Raw genomic sequence first — 21,270 nt, 5'->3', positions numbered from 1 at the left:
AAGCCATTTTATATCATTTAGAAATTGAAACATCTCCAAACAGGAATGTCCATGCCAAGCTAGTATTTTAAGTAATTTGAGCGAGTTCAGTGAAAACTGAACAAATATGTCAAATTGTGTGTGTGTGTGTGTGTGTGTGTGTGTGTGTGTGTGTGTGTGTGTGTGTGTGTGTGTGTGTGAGTGAGACGTCTGTGTGTCTTTGTGTTACTTTGACCGTGTGTTTGTACTTCTGAGGGAAATTAAAACAGGCTGCTCTGACCACAGTGCTGACATGCAAAGTATTTCAGGCTTTGGTTGTAACTTTTATGCTTGAGTTTTGCATACTGACAGTGACTGGTACTTACACTCATTGACTCAGTGGTCAGTGCTTACACTAGTGATAATCTCTCCAACTGGTTTTCTTGGTTCTATGGCACTGACATTATCAAATATATTGTACACGTTTCATATTAGAAATATATAATTTGATGTGGGGCCCTTATTGTGTGACTGGTGAAGACCTACACTCTTAGAAAGGAGGGTTGATCGGCTGTCCCTGTGGAGAACCCTGTTGGATTTTCATGTAGAACCTATGAGGAAAGGGCTCTACATGGAAACCAAATGGGTCTTTCAAAGGGTTCCCCCACAGGGACAGCAAGAACCCTTTTTGGTTCAGGTTAGGCCTGGTCTTTTCTTCTAACAGTACAGTTAGATTCTCCGTCATCATCATTTATGTCTGGCTAATATTTTTGGCACAGCTGGTTTAAAAGGAATACACGATGAATGAATATAATTGTGGCAAAGAGCCATACTTCAAAAAGATGCAATAACCTACGTTTGATGACGTCGAACACAACCCATATGAGTCCCTTTAAAAGGCGTGGTGACCGTTGACAGCCTACGTAGCTGATGAACTACGCAGTGTACACTACTATAGTGGAGATATTCGTTCGTTCGTGCTGTCTCTGTTTGCTGGAAGACTTTTCTAACATATTTTAGGGAAATCCTTTTTCGGTTGATCATTTGCATTCGGGACGGGAACCCCATACGAATCCATACGTTTTACTTCCCTGGACTGGAGTAACCCAGAGTTAAACACTCAGCGAACGGACGGGCGGATGCCTATGGACCGCAGATATTGCCGTGGTTTACGCGCTCACGCTGTCTTCTTATCTGTTTTGTAGTTAGATAACAGTAGCATTTGAAATAACGTTATTAAAATGGCCACAGACGAGCTGTCGTCGAAGCTCAGCCGACGGCTGCAGATCGAGGAGGGTGGTGCGGAGGAGACAGCGGTCGTGGATGAGACGCAGGAGAACGGGGGGGCAGAGAAGTCCACCACGGCGAACGCAGACACGGAGCTGGGGGCCAAGCTCACGCGACGGGGGGAGCTGAACGACGGAGTGGGCGACCACCATCAACCGAGCATGAAGGTCTTCAACCCTTACACCGAGTTCAAGGAATTCTCCAGGAAACAAATCAAAGACATGGAGAGAATGTTCAAAGAGTGAGTGCAGTGTCATAATAATAAATCGATATGATCAGTAGGCAGACAGACATCAAGCATAGCTTTATTTCTCCTGTAATCATTGGAATCACATCCTGCCTGCAATATGAGTTTATGCCGGAGCTGGATGGTCATGACTCATAGAAATCAATTATGTGTGCGGAATTCATAGGATAGTAAGGTTGATGAGGAGATTATCAGTCACTTCCAGCAATTTTTTTCTAGGTGTTGATGGGCAAATAATGTCAATGAACAATACACTTGTTGGTCAGTTGATAATCGTTAATGATACAATGACACAAATGTAAACAGGACATTCCAGCTGTAACCCACGTTTATGCAGAGGGTTTATGCTGAATTTATGCAGCTCAATTCTTGAATATAATGTGTTTGTGACAAGTTCCAGGAATTCTTGATAGCGAGCTCAATACTGTTCAGTGATGCTGCCCCACCCAACCAGTCTGTCTGTCTGTGTGTCTCTCTCTCTCTCTCTCTCTCTCTCTCTCTCTCTCTCTCTCTCTCTCTCTCTCTCTCTCTCTCTCTCTCTCTCTCTCTCTCTCTCTCTCTCTCTCTCTCTCTCTCTCTCTTCTCTCTCTCTCTCTCTCTCTCTCTCTCTCTCTCTCTCTCTCTCTCTCTCTCTCTCTCTCTCTCTCTCTCTCTCTCTCTCTCTCTCTCTCTCTCTCTCTCTCTCTCAGCCCACTAGGCATGACAGCCTGGGAAGCCCAATCATGGCTGTAGTAAGGCATGAATTACTTAACATATTTTTTGTTTTCTGAATGAATAACATACTAATTTTCCGCTTGGCTGGTAGTTCCTGTAAAATGCATGCACATTGAAAGCCACAGCATGAGTAATTGGTTCATGGGTCATGTACAGTGTAGTTCCCTGTATCGTCATGTCAGCTTACGCCTCACAACCTTTGTTCCGGCCAAATCTGCACAACTGAGTGCATTATCATAAACACACCCTTTAAGGGTTTTCAGATGTGTGAGGGTTTGTCACAATGCAGTGTGGACTCAAGAGGTATGTCAGAGTAATTCCATTTGAAAAACCCCCATAAATGTCCAGCAGAGAGTTCAGAGCTGAAAAGGGGAAAGCGGGTGAGGGGAGAGGAGGGGTTGTCAAAGCCATTCTGGAGTTGTGCCCAATACCTCTTGTTTAGTTAATGGTTTCCAGTGCCAAGCATAGTGATAGATTCTCCTTTTTTACAAAGAGCAGGCACTGTGGGAGAGGGGTGCTAGTCAGGGAGAGCCTGAGTAGAATATTGCTTTTCCATGCCAACACCAAAGACAAAACAAAAAACCTTTGTAGATTGAGCAATGTTGAATGAACCCAACCCCAAAACAACAGAACTTAATGAAGAGACAAGAAACTGAGTGTCATGGGAATCTTTTTCATTACTCATCCCTGACAAATGCAATTTACATGATTACAATTGACACCGTTGCTCCAGACATTTACTGTGTACATTTACAAATACTGTGAACTGCTACATTTGACTTTTAAAAACAGCATTTTTGCTATGTCACGTGGCTCTGTTGTTCAGTGCTTAATTTTAACACCCCCACTTTTTCTCACGCATTGTGGCTTAGACAGCGTTATGCTATTGTGCTTAATTATTGCTGAATCAGCAAACGAGATTTTGAGTTTAGGGGCACATTTTGAACTGTTTTCACAGCTGCTCCATACAACCTAAAGTTTTGCCCTGTTATTACTTTCAACATGTTCTTACTTCACACTAAGTGTAGGCCATAACGAGGACATGAGTGTGTCCTGGTCAGGTCAAGAGGTCAGGAAAAACTCCCAGACCTAGTTATGCATAGGCATACTCTTTCCAGCAATATATCATCACTTTTTTTTTTTTTTTACACAACTCAAAACCAGTTACTGTTCCCAACTCACAGTCATTCTCTCAAACAAAGCTCACGTGAGGCCTGTGTATGCAGGCCTACTGACTGGCTGAGCAGAGCCTTGACAGCATCTGTCAGGAGGAGTCAGGACTCAACAGTAGCTTAGGGACCTATTTGGTTTAGAGTGTCACGGTGGACCCAGCACTTGTTGGTTTGAATTTCAGACACCATTCAATTGGCCTGTAAATCAAAACATTTAATGCCTGGCTCATGTTAGTTGTAGAGTTACTTGCAAGTAATTGAGTCCAAGTAGGAAGGATTTTGAAGGGACTGTACCAAGTAGTCAACCAAACCATGCAGTAGTTGTCCGTATCTTATACAGATCAGACAAGGAAGGATGTTACCTATATCATGAGAACATACAGTACCATTGAAGTGTGTGGGGTTCTTCTACCCAACTGTTGTGGTAATGGAAAAGCTAGAAATGTCTCAGGTCACACACACACTACCCTAGCAGGATGGCACACTGCCCTAAGGGTATGTTCTCTACTCACTACACTCACTATTGAACATTGTCAGTCCAATCACTTTCAATACAGTATGCTGTTGTTATATTGATCAATATAACTTAATAGGTGACATTCATTCAGTCTTATCTGTGTTTTTGGCTGCATTCCACTCCATTGTCCTTGACTTGAAGTGACCGATAATACAGTTGGGTGGATATGCGTTGGTGATTCTTGATAATAACTTAAGAGAACCTTTTAAAAACCATGCTTTCAACACAGTGACGTTTAGAGTTACACAGTTCCTTTTTGATATTGCTGGAATTTACGTGGTTGCCTCAGGCACTGCGATACACTCTACTTGGGTGTGACTGACACAAAGGCTTCTCTCTCTTCCAGCATTGCTGTACAGTGTTATAAAACCCTCCCTTTTACTTGTCCCCTGCCTTCTCTTAGAAGATAAATAGGACCAGCTCATTATTAGGCAATATGAAATGGATATGAAATATCTATCACTGAAATTGCAGAGATGTGACAATGTGCTTTTCAATCCTATGTGTAACTTTGCAATAAGATACAGTAGGCCTATATGCCAATAGGGATTAAGTATCATACATTAACATTTATTATGCATTTCATGGCATTGGTTCTGTTCCTGTTTTCTATACAGCCTACAGCCCTCAATGTTTGGCAGGTAATTCATAGCAGGATTTATCTTGTGTCTGCCGCACAAAATGTCTCTGCTTTCTTACTGCCTGAGGTTATGATTATAGACAGGGACAGAAGAGAAGACTGCCTTGGTTGGTTTTGCAAAACTGACTCCAAGAGCTTTGCCAAAACAATGCTTTATCCTATCAGGTGGAGTCAACACCCAAGATTATAGTTATTGTGTTTTTTAGTGCAGCAACATAATTAGACGCCATCTTGAATTACAGCACACACAGCTACAGAGAACGTATGTGTTTATCCTTTATTTAGAAAATGTTCTGTTATTTTCTTACCTTAGTAAAAGTGAACCACACAAAATAACAGTGCATCCATCTAAAGATAAGCATGTTGTTATTACACCCACTCTACCCAGTAACACTGAGATAATGGCCTTGTGTTGACCCTGCCCAGCCTCAGACCTGTGCTGAGCTGCTGTCTATCCACATACAGTATCTGTGAGGGATTACAGAGGTGAAGCTAGACTGTCCGCTAGGTAGATAGCATTAAGTACCTTAGCAGAGGGTAGATAATAAGAAGAGGGAGGGCAGAAAAATACTGGGTGGCAGATTGAGAATAGGCTTAAGGGAAAGGGATTCAAGCTTTGTCATTGAGTATAACGAAATGTATTTATTCTCTAGGCAAGGGGTCAGAGCCATTGAAGGTAGCAGTTTGGGATTCAGTGCCTCGCTCAAGGACACTTCGACACGTGGCCAGCCGGGATTCAAACCGCTGCGAGCTGACGACCTTGCAATCATTAGATGCCGAATCTACCGGCTGAGCCACAGCCACCCCTCAAGTCAGTAGGAATGGATTAGCTACTGTAATAGTGGGATATATGCAGATACATGGCCAAGAATTATATGTGTATTGATATAGCTGCAGAGAAGATACTGTACCTCCAACAAAAAGCACATCACACAATGTTTTTGTGGAGGAGGAGGTCTCAGAGTATGAGTAATTGAAGGTGGGCCTACTCATCATACTGTTCGAACAGAGGGTAGAGACAGACTGAGACTTTAGCTATGCCATCTCTGAAAGGCTACCTACGGTACTTTCTCACTCCAAAACAAGAGACAGACCCTCAGCTTTTGTCAAACTGGCACCTCCCTAAGTGTCCCAATCCTCAATTGACACCAATAATATCTGTTTTCTGTTAAATAAAAACAAATGCCCTCCAATACTTCTGGTTAATGAGCCATTGCATTGGAATTGTATCTCCATTTCATTTGTGTCTTAAGGGGTATAGCTGGTGTTGCCTTCTGGCTGGGCTAATGGGGTCTTGCCCGTAGCCCCTGCTGTGCCCACATATGAGACAGAGGGGCTTAGTGGATGTTTGGAGGAGAACCTGCTGGTTTTATCCCATACCCCGTTAATGAAGTGGGAGTCCCTAGAGAGATTAGATCAATTCTGTCTTCTGCCTAATACTGTTTCCTTAAACTGTCTTTTCTCCAAACTCCCTCAAGTCCCGATTATATCCTCACTAGGCTTACCTAAGGTCAGATCGCCAGTTAGCCTATGGTGTATGCTAGAAGGTTGTTGGGTTAGCATTATATTAAGTTAGGGATGCAGTGTTTGTTTGATTGCCCCAATTGGAGTTGGATGTTCTAATGTAACATTTTAATCCAAAAGGCCAGAAAGTATCTTCTGTGTTTATTGAGCTTTAGTTATTTCAGTACTTTTCCACACACACACACACACACACAGTGAGGGGTTGTTTGTGATAGACTAACGCCGAGTGCACACAGGGCCATTGGGTTGCGTCGTTCTGGCGCAACCTGTTGGGATGGACTTGACGTACTTCAACGTGCGATGCAGACGCAACAACTCTACTCGTGTTGCTAGTGAAGTTTCCCACAGAAGTGGGGAAAAAAGATATATAAACGGGTTATTTTGATAAACTGGACACATTTTGTGAATATATATGGTTACTTTCTCGCCTGAAAACATATTAAAACTTCATAAAATGACATTAACACTTGTAGAGCCAAATTACAGATTTTAGCCAATGGCGGCCAAAATTGAGGATTTAAAATCTGAGGCGAGAGCTCCGGGCAAGAAAGTACTTCCGGTTTACTTCCGGATCCAACGCAACGCAAAAAGCTGAAATTTTTTGACTGATTGCCGCACCCTGACGGTCAAGAAACGCAATGCAGAGCAAGGCAACTGATCAACGCAACGGCCCCATTGAGATGAATGACTTCCGGTGCAACGCAATGGCCCTGTGTGCACGCAGCTTTACACCTACTTCCCTTCTGAGTTTCCTTATGAGGGAGGATGCAGTGAACTAAGTGCAATGCCCACAGCCCCTGACTGTCACATCCCACACTGCCCCACTCTCTGCCCCTACGCTCTCCTAGACCAGCCTGCACTATGCCACCACTGCTAAAAATAACAACTCTCACAGTCTATCTATAACCACATAGGGCTGATCCAATCGGGATGCTTAACAGTAACAGATTAGTCACCTAATCCCCTCCCTACCGGAGAGAGCTGGTACACAGGAATACCACAGAGGTATGTGCCATTCCTGCATATTATCCAAACAAAATCTCTCCCTACTCTCATACTGTAAATGGTCTCTCTCATATCGGATGTCCAGCTGTGAGAGAGGAGCATCTGTCGTAAATGGAAACCGACCCAGGAACCACTTTCTGAGGTGTATTTTGATTTCCATGGGGGACCATCCTGTCTCAAAACATTCATACACTACTCTGAAGCACAGGTTCCAGATCAGTCTCCACAATCTGGTCTCACCTTTGATGATTATGTGATGAAGGTGAAACAGTGCAGTGACCACCCACACAGTACACTGTATTCTGATGGTTCTATGTTTCAAAGGCAGGTTCTCTTATCAGTGTACAGGAATGCTGTAATATTTTCACTGGGCTAATGATCAACACCCTGCAACTGCCAGTGGTTATCTTGGCCTCAGAGTTGACAAAGGCTGACCATCTTATACATTTAAACAAGTTATCTAGCCTATTACTTCAGAAAACTAATCTGGGGTCCTAGAGATGATCTGGGACAGATCTGATCTGATTATATTTTGAGAGCAAATCCAGCTTGAGAGCTCTCTGATCGATTGGCTCTCAGGCCTATTATGCATTTACAGGAAGTGTCTGGTGAGGCCTTATCAAATACAAAATCCCAATGTAAATCAGTAATGCCAGAGGTACTTCAGGGAGTAAAGGTCAATCTTGAACATGATTGTGACACTAAATAAGATTTCCCTTCCCTTTAGTTACATAAATATGTTCAACATTGACCAACTGAGGTTGAACTGACTCTTAAATCCAGGAGTAACACGGATCATGCATTTTGGCAATACCTGAAGTAGTAAATTGCATTTGATTTGATTACATAATAATTACAGAGGAATCTCAGAGGAAACACAAAGACTATCATCTAGGAAACTGTTGGGAGTACTTTGCTTAAACAAACCGTGTCGATAAACCAAAAAGCCCAGTTCCAAGTTTGTCTTTCAGCCCCATTTCATCCATCCTATCACACTAGGTTAGAGGCAGGCTGAGAGAAGCTCTGTTTGACTCTTAGCAGATGCTGCTGTGGAGCGGAGGCCAATGTCGAGCAGGCTCTCTTGTTTCCCATGACCCTGACCCAGCCTACTATGACCTCACAGCGGCACACATCTGGGCGGAAGTCCCACTGTCACTGGACAGGGCCTCAGCAACGAAGAGGGGCTGCATCCCAATACAAAAACATTCTCCCTTCCAAGTACTTGTGAGGTGGAAGCCTCAATATGGGAGACACTCCATTTAGACTTACGGTTATACTAGCCAGTGTTTTCAGATTGAAACACAACCAGTCTTTTGTCAATACGGTCTTTAAGTGCGCTCATTCTCAATAATGCATTCAGTAGTGATGTCATGCGGAGCTCTAAAGGACTCTCTGTTGGCATCTTGAGTTCATGCCCCAGTTGGCAGCCCCAAGGGCTCCGAGTAGATGAGACTTTTCTGGCAGCTGGGCATTTAAACACTGGTACATGAGGATTGTCCTTTTCAGTTTACTGTCATGGCAGTGTAGCACTGTTTCTTCATGTAGTGTTTTTGTTGTCCTTTTGTTGTTGTCATTCCCCACCTGCTATGGCTGGTGCTCTTCATTTAAAGTTGTTGGTGAAACATAGCACAGTGTGTACAAGGGGCGGCTGTGGCACAGGAGGTAGAGCCACCGTCTAATGATTGCAAGATTGGCAGATCGGCGGTTCGAGCCCCGGCTGGCCACATGTCGAAGTATCCTTGGGCAAGACACTGAACCCCAAATTGCTCCCAGTGAGCGGGCCTTGCATGTTAGCTTGCCGCCATTGGTGTGTGAATGCGTGTGTGAATGGGTGAATGAGAGGCCGTTGTAAAGCGCTTTGGATAAAGGCGCTATATAAGTGCAGTCCATTTACCATTTACCATGTGTATAGGGACTTGAGTCACTATATGGTTTTACAGATCATGAGGTTTAAATTATCTTGCAAAATCAGTCGCATTCTAAGTATGTAGCAGTAGTATGACAGCTAATTGTGTGACAATAACAATCTGCCACATAAGTGATGTCATTGCCTCATGCTCACTGGAACAACATGATACCTAGGTTAAGCCGCTCTACATATTTCTCAATGGCCAGTAGCAGCACAGCCAATCTCCCAACCTCTAGCTCTCTCTCACACACAAACACACATGGTGTGTCTGAACAACTGAGCATGCTTTGTGTGGAGGCTGTCAGGCTGCTAGTAGTGTGGCATGTGAGAGAGAGAGGGTTTTCCCCATGCCTGCTCTGGGTAGCTGTTGCCTAGCAACCAAGATTAAGCCCCCAGGTCTAGAGGAGATTGGCAGACAGTAGACAGAGAGAAGGTGTGGCCTGGAATAAAGTCTGCCTGTCGCTGTTGTGAGTAGCTTGCTGTTCAGGGGTAGTGGGAAGGAATTAATGCTTTGTTGTAGTGAGGGATATAATGAGCTGGTACAGGTTTGAATAGACATCGGCATTTTCTTGATTGTTAGAAATTGGATTAATTGCGTCCTGTCCTCTGTCCTCCACTTGCTTCTTCTTAAAAACTCTGAACAACTGACTGACTATCTCCGTCAGAACAACCTCCTGGACCCCCACCAATAAGGCTGGGCACTCCACTGAGACTGCTCTCCTTGCTGTCATGGTGGCCCTCCACTCTGCTCAAGCTTGCTCCCTCTCCTCTGTTCTCATTCTCTTGGACCTGTCTGCTGCCTTCGACACAGTAAACCACCAGATCCTTCTCTCCATCCTCTCAGAACTGGGCATCTCTGGCACTGCACACTCCTGGTTTGCTTCCTACCTGACTGGTTGCTCCTTCCAGGTGACTTGGAGAGGATCGCTGTCTCCTCCACGAACCCTCACCACTGGGTTACCCCAGGGCTCTGTCCTACTGTTCTCCCTCTATACCAAGTCTCTTGGCTCGGTAATGTCCTCACATGGGTTCTCCTACCACAGCTACGCAGATGACACTCAGCTCTTCCTGTCGTCGTCGTCCCCCTCGACCTACATGTGGCAACACGTGTCTCTGCATGTCTCGCTGACATCTCTACATGGATTTCAGCCCACCACTTCAAGCTCAACCTTAACAAGACTGAGCTACTCTTCCTCCCTGGGAAAGCCTGCCCTCTCCAAGACGTCTCCATCACAGTTGAGCACTCTACTGTAACCTCCTCCCAGTCAGCCAAGAATCTTGGAGTGATCCTGGACAACCGCTTATCCTGTGCGGAGAACATCGCAGCAACAGCACGCTTCTGCAGATTCTTCCTCTACAACATCAGAAGGATACGTCCATTCCTCACCAGAGAAGCAGCTCAACTCTTTATCCAGTCACTGGTCATCTCCCGCCTTGACTACTGCAATGCACTCCTGGTCGGGCTCCCCGCCTCCGCCATCAGATCTCTGCAGCTCATCCAGAATGCTGCTGCCCGTCTGGTCTTCAGCCTCCCGAAATTCTCGGCAAAAGGGACAGCCCCAGCCGACCTGCGAGGGTTAACCCTAACCCTGCTTCCTCCCTTATACGGTTTCTCCTGAGATATCTACTACCCCCTTGTACTGTTTCTCCAGTGTCTGTTAAAAATGTTTTATAATCGTTCTCCTTCTAGCACGACGACTGCCAATGGCCACTGGCCTGAGCTAGATTACTTTTCCTGCTACGACTGGTGGATTGATGATTCACTTACTACTTACGCTTTGGAATAAGGCATCTGCTAAATGCCAAAAATGTAAATGTAATGTGAAAAGTATTGGAGGAGAATATTTAAGGGGAAGAACCTAGATCTGGACCTAGATCTCTGTGTTTTGAATAGGATGTGAGATGTAGTTGTAACCACCAAACCCTTAAAGGAGTAGTGACAGTCAATGATTTAATGTTTTATTTAATATATATATATGTGTATATATATATATATATATATTATTTTTTTATCTCCCTGGTGCAGAAACCCAGAACAATACATTTGCCTTGTTGGTCTCTTTCTCTGAATAGCTATTAGTATTGAATAGTATTTGGCCTTACTCTTTTGTCTGACTGTCTTATGGCCTGGCAGAGCACTGCATCAGAGGGAGCAGCACTGATTACCATGGGCTCCCTGACAGCCCATCTGTCCTACACAGCTGGCCCAGGGTTTACCCCTAACTCCAGACAGACGGACCCCACTGGGCAGGAAATCCTTACACAGGTTAACACCGCTCATTAGAGCCCCAGATATACACACACACGCACACGCACACACACACACACACACACACACACACACACACACACACACACACACATAAATACAATTCCAGATATTCCCCCAACATACCTCACACGCACACACTCCCCATCCCAACTAATCTTAAATCTCTGACAATGTGTTTCTTTATTTATTCATACCCACCTGAGGTGTATGTTTGTATAAAACCTGTGTCAAAATAGTAGGCCCTATTAATTATGTCATTCCTCCATTGCCATTTCAAGCCAGCCAGAATCCTAAGTATGGGAACATCACATTGTTCACAGTTACCAGGGTCTGAATTTTTCTGGATTTACTCAAATGACTGCTTCCTCTGTTTGTCGCAACTCATTGGCGTGGTAGACCGTTCCCTTAAGCTTAGACTCTAGCTTCTCTGAGTTTTGGATTTGGATTTAAGGGCCTTGAGCGAGGTAGGCTAAATGTTTTGCAATGTTTTGCAAGTGTTGACTAGCCAAATCTGTTATGACCAAATAGGGATATTCTTCTTACCTCCTACATTTGCCAGAAATATCTCTGTGATTGAGGAAGTTGGGTCAATTTGCACTTCCTCTTTGGCTAAGGACAAGTCATGTCCTGAGTTATTCATTCCTTCCTGAAAACTGAGACACGTCTCACTAAACTTCCCCATGTTGTGCAGATATCAGCAATATGTTGCTTTGCCACCTTGTCAACATCTTATTTTCACTGGTTATTCTTTGTATGCTGGCAAGATCCCATGTAGCAAAATTCTTCCTTCATAGAATACATATATACATTCAGGTTTGACCAAACTCATATAGGCCCTATTTAGACTTTGAGTCACGATGATACACAAAGGAGTGTGAACTCTAATTTCAAGACAGACTTTACACAGAACAAGCATGGACATGAATGGAAGTTTAAGAATCTGAACAGGTATCTTTAGATGTCTTTTCATGTGTCTCTTCAACAAAAAGAGCATTCGGACCAACTAAAAACTTAACTGTCAGACTAAGCCATAACTTCTCATGGTTAATGCTCTGGAGGAAAGTGTAATAAGTGAGTGTTTAGTTTTGCTGCGGCTACCCCTGAGGGGAGTAAGAGAATGTACGGAATGTTTCCTGTGCCATGAAGATGGGCCAGATTGCTTTGAGTGGAAGAGAGAGTGAGCAAAAAGAAAGACGAAGAGGCAGTTGAGAGAGCGAAAATAAATGTGATAAGGGAGAGGGGGGCAAGGAATCTAAGCTTCCCTAGGAATCAAAAATGTCTTCCATAGGTTCAAATTTGAAGGCTCGTTTGTGCCATTCACTGTAACCAAACTAAAGAGCATGTTTGTTTTTTTGGTCTATTTGGACTGCACAACTGCACAACTATTTCAATTGTTGTTAACATACAACACAGTTCTACCTATGTTAAGGTTGTGGTTTAAATGTTCAGTCCTATATATTGCTTGGCCTGTATATTTAAAGAGAGAGACTTAAGTCAAATTGTCAGGGGGCGGTCGTCACAGGAAGTGAGAGGTGGTTTCTATGTCTATCTATGTCCTCTCTTCCTGATCACACTCCTGATACTGATCACGTCACAATAGACAAACAAACAATAGACAGGTTTCTCTTGGTCGTCCAACTTTACAACCCTGAGGCAGAGCCATTATTATAGGATGCGTTTGAACTTCCCCATTAATGCTCTGTCAGTTAACACCCCATTAACCAGCCATGCAACTGTTTAAATGGAACATAGTAGAGTCCCACACACCCATGAGAGAACTAACTTCCTTAGCGTTCAAGACACTGCAATTGTGATACTAGAGCAGCAAAGTAGCAGAGTTCAAAAGAAAGTCCATGTGGACCTGAAATTGGCTCATGTCCAGGGCTTTGGCTGTGAACACAATAGAGGTGATGGGGTGTGTGTGTGTGTGTGTGTGTGTGTGTGTGTGTGTGTGTGTGTGTGAGGGGGGGGGGGGTCATTACTGTGATGGGGTAATTTTCTTCTACGAGACAGAGAGGTCACTGTGATGTGCTGCCGTGGCTACTGTAGCATTGTGGTCAAGATCCTGACAATAGTCGAAATGCCAAAGTGCAGAGGCTCTGAATGAAAGGTCTTGTATGTAGTTAGTGGTTTGAGGCTATCATTGGACTAGAGAGTGAGCGAGAGAGGTAGATGGGGGGGAAGTGAAAGAAAGCTGCGAGCGTGACTGTTTGGGAGGGCCTCACACCAGACTGCCGCGGTCTTCAATAAAAGGTGCCCGTTGCCATGACGACACCGTCTCAGAGCAAGGGAGCGGAGGAGAATAGAGAGAGAGTGAACGTAAAGGAAGTGGTTTCAGACATAATGACCGAGGGGAAACGGGAAGCCAGTGCTTTAGCTGGAGTGCTTCCTCATTCACTTACTGCCAGAACTTGTTTACTCTGGTTCACTCTGGGCTCACCATGCACACACACACACACACACACACACACACACACACACACACACACACACACACACACACACACACACACACACACACACTGCACTCACATTTACATGTACACATACACACACTGCAATACACAGACACTCTCCACACACACACACACACACACACACACACACACACACACACACACACACACACAGTCAACCCACTCTGCCTTCCTTGGCATGATCCCAGACCTACCCTAGCCCAGCACACAAGCCTGTCCTCAGGCTTTTGGGTCAGAGGGGCTGCCAGTGCCCGCCTGTCTGCACAGATAAATAACTGTTGGTCTAGCTGCTGTCTAACTCCCCTTTTGTTTTAAGGCTTGGTTTGGGACAGGTTTTTTCTCTCTCTAAAGCTGTGCTCAGATGCACACTGGTCCCATTGGTGTGTTTCAATACATCCTGGTTTTATGTTTTGTGCCAATGCAATCACATAGAGTACATAGCACAAAAGCATCAAAAAGGTGTATAATTATATACTGACACTGGAAAACTGTATTTTGAATGAAGTTAGAAGACACCAAGACTGAAGAAAACGAAGTAAGGATTGGTGTCATAATGCAGAATACTTATCTCACGTATCAATTTCCACTTTCAGCAGTTGCTCTGCTTCTTATCAACACACAGTCAGGGATGGGTGGGAAACTATGGTTTACGTTTACTTTGTATAAGCCACCTTAGTCAAACAGATTCCTGTAAAATTCTGACTCAAACAGGATGAAATGCATCTGTGCAATGCGTGTGTGTGTGTGTGTGTGTGCATTTCAGATAGGATGACTCAGAATGCTGCGTGGACAAGACAGCTCCAGAGGTCTTTCTCACACACACCCCTTTATCGCTCTCTCCTCATCTCCCTCTCCCTGGAGCCACCTGCAGTGAGACAAGTAGACTACATGCCTCCCTTCAGAATAAATAGACTTACTGATGAATTTGACACAGCTGGCTAGTCACCACTAGCACAGACACAACGTTTTTAAAGATGACTATGACCATTCTTTTAAAGACGGTGTATTTTGGCATGACTGTTCTGATGAACTCTTTATGCCTTTATGAAGATATCAAGCTTACATTTTTGGACAAAGGAGGAATTGTAAGGGAAGGAACATTTGAAAATGCTCAGGAAGAGGCAGTCATACAACAAATGTATGTGCAGTCTCTCTACCATTTTATGATTATCTGCCACCCTCTAGTGGTCCTTTACACTCAACAAGGAGTCTTTTGTTTCCGACCGCAGAGCACCCCTATGAAATCCACAACTGTCATTTCAGTGCGTCCGAGTCAACGTTAATTGTTCCCTCTCTTTCTCTCTGTCTCTGTTCAGGTTCGATGCGGGGAAGGACAACTTCATCGATCTGATGGAGCTTAAACTGATGATGGAGAAATTGGGGGCTCCCCAGACCCACTTGGGCCTGAAGAACATGATCAAAGAGGTGGACGAGGACCTGGACAACAAGCTCAGCTTCAGAGAGGTGAGGCGAGACTGATAGTTTGCCTTAGACCTGTGCCAAATACACTTTTAAATACCTGAACTGCGCTTCAAGTTGCACTTCATGTGTCTGTTACGATGGAATAGGCCCAAAAGTGCAAACTCTGATGTGTCCAGCAGATTTCACAGGTGTAAAGGGACATTACATGTGAAGAGAATACCCAAATACCGTTAAGGTTCCCCCAGAGTTTTCATGTACAGTATTAGCCAATTAACAGAAATTTAAAAAAAAAATCTGCACTGTATGTTCTTGTATCTGTGAGTTCTGGTCTGTGCTATTCTGACATTTGTCTCCCTCCACTCTTCTCTTTCTCTCACTTTCTACCTATATATAATTCCCTGTATGTCTCCCTCTCTCTCCCCCTCACTTTCTTCCTCCCTGTCTGTCTCCCTCTCTCTCCCCCTCAAGTTCCTGCTGATCTTCAGGAAGGCAGCAGCAGGGGAGCTACCAGAGGACAGTGGCCTCAGTGTTCTGGCCCGGCTCTCAGAGATCGATGTGTCCACCGAAGGAGTGAAAGGAGCCAAGACCTTCTTTGAAGCGAAAGTAACTACTCTTATTTTCCCCCCACTGCTGAAGCCTCACTTTCATCCAAATAGTAGCAGCAGTATTTGTATTTTAATGAAGTTACTCTCCTAACTCATGGCTTCATTTGTATATAAATGTTTTCTTTCACCCACCATCCCATCTGTGCAACAAAAGCTTCCCACCAATCTTTTTATTTTCAAACTCACAGTATATGGTTATTTTATTGTTACGTGAATGGGTTAGGCTAAGTTACCCTGGATAAGGGCATCTGCTAAATGTCATAAATATAATTTAAAGTGAAGTTACAGGCGTCTCTACCGCGACTCACTAGGTTCCTTCTCCGGCAGGTCCAGGCCATCAACGAGGGCAACCGCTTTGAGGCGGAGATCCGTCAGGAGCAGGAGGACAAGAAGAAGCAGGCAGAAGACAGGAAGCAGAGACAGGCTGCCTTCAAGGAGCTGCAGTCGGCCTTCAAGTGACCTCTATAGCCCCTAGCTCCACCTTCACTGTCTGTCTATCTCTCTGTTTGTTTGTCTGTTCATCAGTGTCTCTGTGTGAAACCTCCTCCATTTTGAAAACCATAACTACTGTAATGTATATGCAAGGCAGTGGGGGCCTGTTTGGAGTTAGCACCTGAGAGAGGAGCAACTGCTATTTGTTCTTAATTTGTTTTGGGAAGCTGCAACCAAACTTCTTTGGTTGACGCAGATCATGCATTGACATCAATTGGAGATCTGCAGCAATATCTGAGTTATGCACACATACCTCAGGTTAAGGTATGTCAACAAAGACAGTTTTACTGTATTATATATTCTTAATGTAATACATGATATTACTGTCTCCATTAAGAGTTCTGTTGCTCCTCTCTAGTCAGGTGTTCACGCCAGACAATGGTCTGTAAAACAATGGATTGGATACATGCTGGAGAAACATTCCCTGTATCAGTGAGAATACATATACGTATCTTTGTATTGTTAAGCAATGTTCTATTGTTATGTCATGACTAGGTGACTCATCATGTTCCATGGCAACTTAATGCTGTTGATGCTTTTTCTGTTATGTTTGTTACTGATGACAACCAGAACTGATTACTGTATCTGAATCCAAATGGTTTAGTATAGGGCTCTGCACACAGCGTGCGATTTCTGTTGCGCGTCAACGTTCCATTTTGAAGTTTGAATGGAAGTCTATGAGAACATCGCATCGCAATGCACACGGCCCCGCACGGCGAAAATTCGATTCCATTCATAACAACAATGGAAATTATGGAACGTTGACGCGCAACAGAAATCGCACGCTGTGTGCAGAGCCCTTATGAGTTATTTTTAGTAATATAAGGTTATTAACAATAGAATTGCATTTTAGCTCAACATTATTGATACCAATGAGTTGTTAAACTTTGTTTTGAATAAGTCTTATCCAATCCATTGTGTTAGCTGCTGCCAGTGGCAATTGTGCACTATACATGATGTCACTTCCTGTAGGGAGTAGGAAACGCTTTCTCAAAGACATGAAAGTTTCACTGTACCCTGGCTGTAGTGTGACACCAAGCTACCCAGAGCTGCATACCCAATACTGTGAGAGAAAATACATCAGTGCACATTTCTTTCCAGACACCGGATTCCATTCAAAACGTAGAGTAGTTCAATGTTTCAATGCCTAAAATAGCTCTATATTTTTAATGTTTGTTGGGGTGGGCGATGATTGGGATATGGTTGTGGAATAGATGTACTTGCATGCATGGTGGTGGTCATTTTTGTGCAGTGTGTTTTGCATGGGCACTGTGAAGTTCTGACAATCTTAATTAACCCCCAAAATGGTACCCTAGCTTGAGTCTCGGCTGCCACCTGCCACCCAGGCCAACCAATCAAACTACTGACTTGCCATGTCCTAACGCTATTTGTAATACCCCCTATCACCATCAGAGGTAACTGGAACTCAATGGCAAATGCCTAATAGTTTGTGGGTTTGCACCATGCGCTTATAAAATGTCGACGCAACATATCATTACTAATAATAATGGCCAGGTGTGGAGCACCACTGAAATGACAAGAAAATATTATCGGACAGAAACTGTGGTACTTCCATACATGCATACTGTTCTTGTCCAGGACCAGAACCATGAATTAATGTGAATTATCCTCAAAATGGCTGTGTGGATCCAAAATGGCTCCTACTGTATATCCAATGGTTGGGACTGGATGGCTTGTGTGGAGAAACGAGAAGGCTTGGGGAACCAGCTGCTGTGCCACTGGAGTTGCTGAACAGTGCTTTCTGTTGTATGGTATCATGTGACTGTGAGATGTCTGTAGGGAGGGCGGGAGGGGAAGGTGGTCAAGACCTGTGTTCCCCAAATCTGGTCCTGGAGGACCCCTTAGATGCTGATTTTCATTACTTTGTTCATATCATTGTCAATTAATGGTGAAGCTAGTTTAATTCCAAAACCAGCATGTACAGAGGTACTTGAAGACCTGGAGTTGGAAACGGTGGTCCCAGACCACTTACCCCTGCTCAGTTCTACTGCATGAGCTGCCCTGTGTGTGACCAGTCCAATATTTGCAAAGCTTTGTGTATGTGGCATGGAAGCAAAGTCGTGCATTGACATCAAGATCACTTTAGATCAAAGCCACAACAAGGGCCGCAAACTAGATCCAAACCCTGTGAGTACAAGGCAATACTGTAAGGTGCAAAGATGCTGTCTTTAGATCTGCATATTGTACATTTACTCTCAACCTGTAGATTTAGGGAGCAATTGCAATATACAGTGTGGCGCTCTCTTATTCTCAGTAGTACAGTCAATTTCCGTCTTTGTTTCAGAATATAGTTGGAGAGGCGCACTCATTTGGTGTTTTAGAAGAGTGACTGATAGCTTTGAAAAAGTTAATTTGCTTCAATTTAACAGTTTATTGCAAAAGTAGCTGCAGCTCTATTAAACACATGGTATTAATTTATAGGGTGATTTATTGGAAGGGGCATAAATATAATATGTTATCATATCACTAATATTAGCCCCCTTCTGGGAAATAAAATGCATTTTAACTGAACCCAGCTTCTTTAACGAGAGTAGAATGGGAGTTAAACGTAAAATGAGGGATATTGTTGTTTTGTAAACCTTACTGTACATTTTCAGCATATGATAGTTTGCGAGCTTCCAACGTAGTGTTATAAAGTGGTATCGACAACTGATATCCAGCAGTACATCTTGGCACAGTACAATGTGTATAAAGAATATAATATTTTTTCATGATAATAGAATTTTAAAAATGCTTTTAGTTTTGTATGGTGAGGGGCTCTGTGAAATGTTCTACATATGGGTGTTGTCCACAAGCTGGTCTCCTGGTAAACAAAAAAGAAAGAAGAAACACTGCTCCCACTGGTTTCTCAACTTCCTGGTGGTGGTGATTGACCAGTTGTTATTCTGTGAGTGATAAAATACTATTTGTTTTCCTTTCCGATTTGGAGACTAATTTGTGAACAGTAATTTTGGCAATTGTCAAAATCTTGGTTTCCTGTTTGACATGCAGTTTTGTCTAATAAGTGTATCCTGTGAAAACTAGAGGACAGATCTAAATGCATTATTGCATTGCATCACTCCTCTCTCTCCATTGATGATACCTTCACCGTTTCCTTTGATGGAAAGAGGTGTTGCTATTCCAGAAAGGAGAGTGTATACATAGTGAGACCATGCTTCTTCCTGTCATTCCTCTTTTTCATTTTCTCTCATGTCTTTATTCGTATGTATTCATCATTCCCTGGGGAAACTTGTGCCAAATGTTTTTACTTGTCTACATCCCAGTTCACACTCTTATTCCAAAGCAAAGTCACAGAACATTTAAGGAAACAATTCTATTGGCCATAGAGGAGGAGATTTAGATGTAGTATGGTGATATGATAATGCTCAGGGTACAATACAGTAATGCTAAAATGTACCATATCTTAGGTATGGTGACATATTAACAATGTAAATTTGGCTACATTAAACAACAAAAACATCATTATATATTTACATGCAGAAGTACTATGAATCATTGCCAAGACTGTAAAATCAACTGGGACTGAGCCTTGGTTTGAGAACGCATCACTTTTACAGGTTAAGTGGAGAAACCTTGCCGTAGTTTGAAGATTTGGCTCAGTTTTCCACCATGTTTTGTCTGTTTGTTTTCACTTCTTTTCTCAAGGTTCTGTTTCTATCCATATCCGTTTTTATTTGTTATCTTACTTGCAAAGTCTGTTTCACTTTTTGTCATCGTATAGTATAGGCTGATGATAATAATAAAAAAGAAATTAAAAAAAGAAATGTGGCTGCTCTATAATACACCTTTATTTTAGATTTTCTTACTAAAATGCTATGATTATTCTTGTGGCAATAAAAAAAGCATTTAATTTGAAATATGGTTATGTGTGTATTGTATTCAGTGTTTGTTTAGAATTACTCAAACTTTTTCTCACTAATTCCAAGATGTGTGTAAGCTCACATACTGTACATGACATGACAGACAACATATAAGTGATGTATGATTTATCATGCACAATTCACCAGTAAGTACATTTTTATTTCAACATTAACCTCTTTACAGAAAACACCCAGTATACCACAGACTTGGTGCTCAAATTTGAATGCATTTCATTGCTTCTAAAATAATGTGATATTGAGGCAGCTCTAGCCACAGTTTGAGTCCTACATGTGTGAAACAGGCCACTCGTGTGGTGGCAATGATGAAGTGCAGATTGAGGACAGGGCCGTACATGAAAGAGGCACGTTCTGTCCTCTCAGGTGACGACGACACAGTCAATAGTATCGTTGTCTATCAGGTGCAGGTGATGGTTCATGTTTTCAGACGAAGGCTTATTCATGAAGGAGTGGCACAGTCCAGGTAGGTGGGAAACACACACTTTATCCTCTTTCTCGATGTCAATACTATTTCTAGGTGCTGGTGCAGTGGTTCTTGGTATGTGGCATCATAAATGACACCCAAATGCTAGAATGCTGTGGAGGATAATGTAAATTGGTGGATCTAAAAACATTGGAAAGGCAATAAAGAACACCAAAGAGAGTTGTATAGAGTTATCATAATTTATCATCATCATTATTTATATCATATTTGTAAAACAACATGACTATTTCACTTTTTGGTGATTTTTCTCTTCTTTTCTTCTTTTTTTATTGAAATCTGTTGAATGTTTACCAAAATAGTAATCTACAATGATGAAATCTATGCAATTAAAATGGATCAAGGATTTACACATTCATATTTGTGTGTAGGCGTGTCAGTAAAGAAAGTTATAGTCCTGCTGTCTTGAATTGTGATGTCAGTTATTATGTTCTTCTGATTATCTAAACTATTATTTTTACCTCAGATTTACTCTATCCCAGTTCTCCATTTCTATTTCAGCAGTTATACAGTATATTCCAGTTCAGTCATCATAACTCAGTCATAATGTTACTGTTATACAGTATGCTCCTCTCTGACCAGTGAATGGGTCGTGCTTTTGCCCACTAGATGGAATGAATTATAGATTTCCACTTTAGGGATACCCTAT

General features: G+C 42.9%; 1 protein-coding gene across 1 annotated transcript; it reads left to right on the top strand.

Annotated features, from left to right (window-relative positions):
• Positions 1-922: 922 nt before the first annotated feature.
• efhd2 (EF-hand domain family, member D2) lies at positions 923-20,099 on the top strand. The gene is made up of 5 exons (XM_080535247.1): positions 923-1,486; positions 15,039-15,186; positions 15,613-15,747; positions 16,077-16,839; positions 17,037-20,099. The coding sequence occupies exons 1-4, from the start codon at positions 1,200-1,202 to the stop codon at positions 16,206-16,208; spliced, it is 702 nt and encodes a 233-aa protein (XP_080391373.1). The 5' UTR covers positions 923-1,199; the 3' UTR covers positions 16,209-16,839; positions 17,037-20,099.
• Positions 20,100-21,270: the final 1,171 nt, after the last annotated feature.

This window comes from Nansenia antarctica (genome assembly GCF_963989245.1).
Source record: "Nansenia antarctica genome assembly, chromosome: 6".
Classification (NCBI taxonomy): domain Eukaryota; kingdom Metazoa; phylum Chordata; class Actinopteri; order Argentiniformes; family Microstomatidae; genus Nansenia; species Nansenia antarctica.
This window is presented reverse-complemented; position numbering and strand designations above follow the sequence as displayed.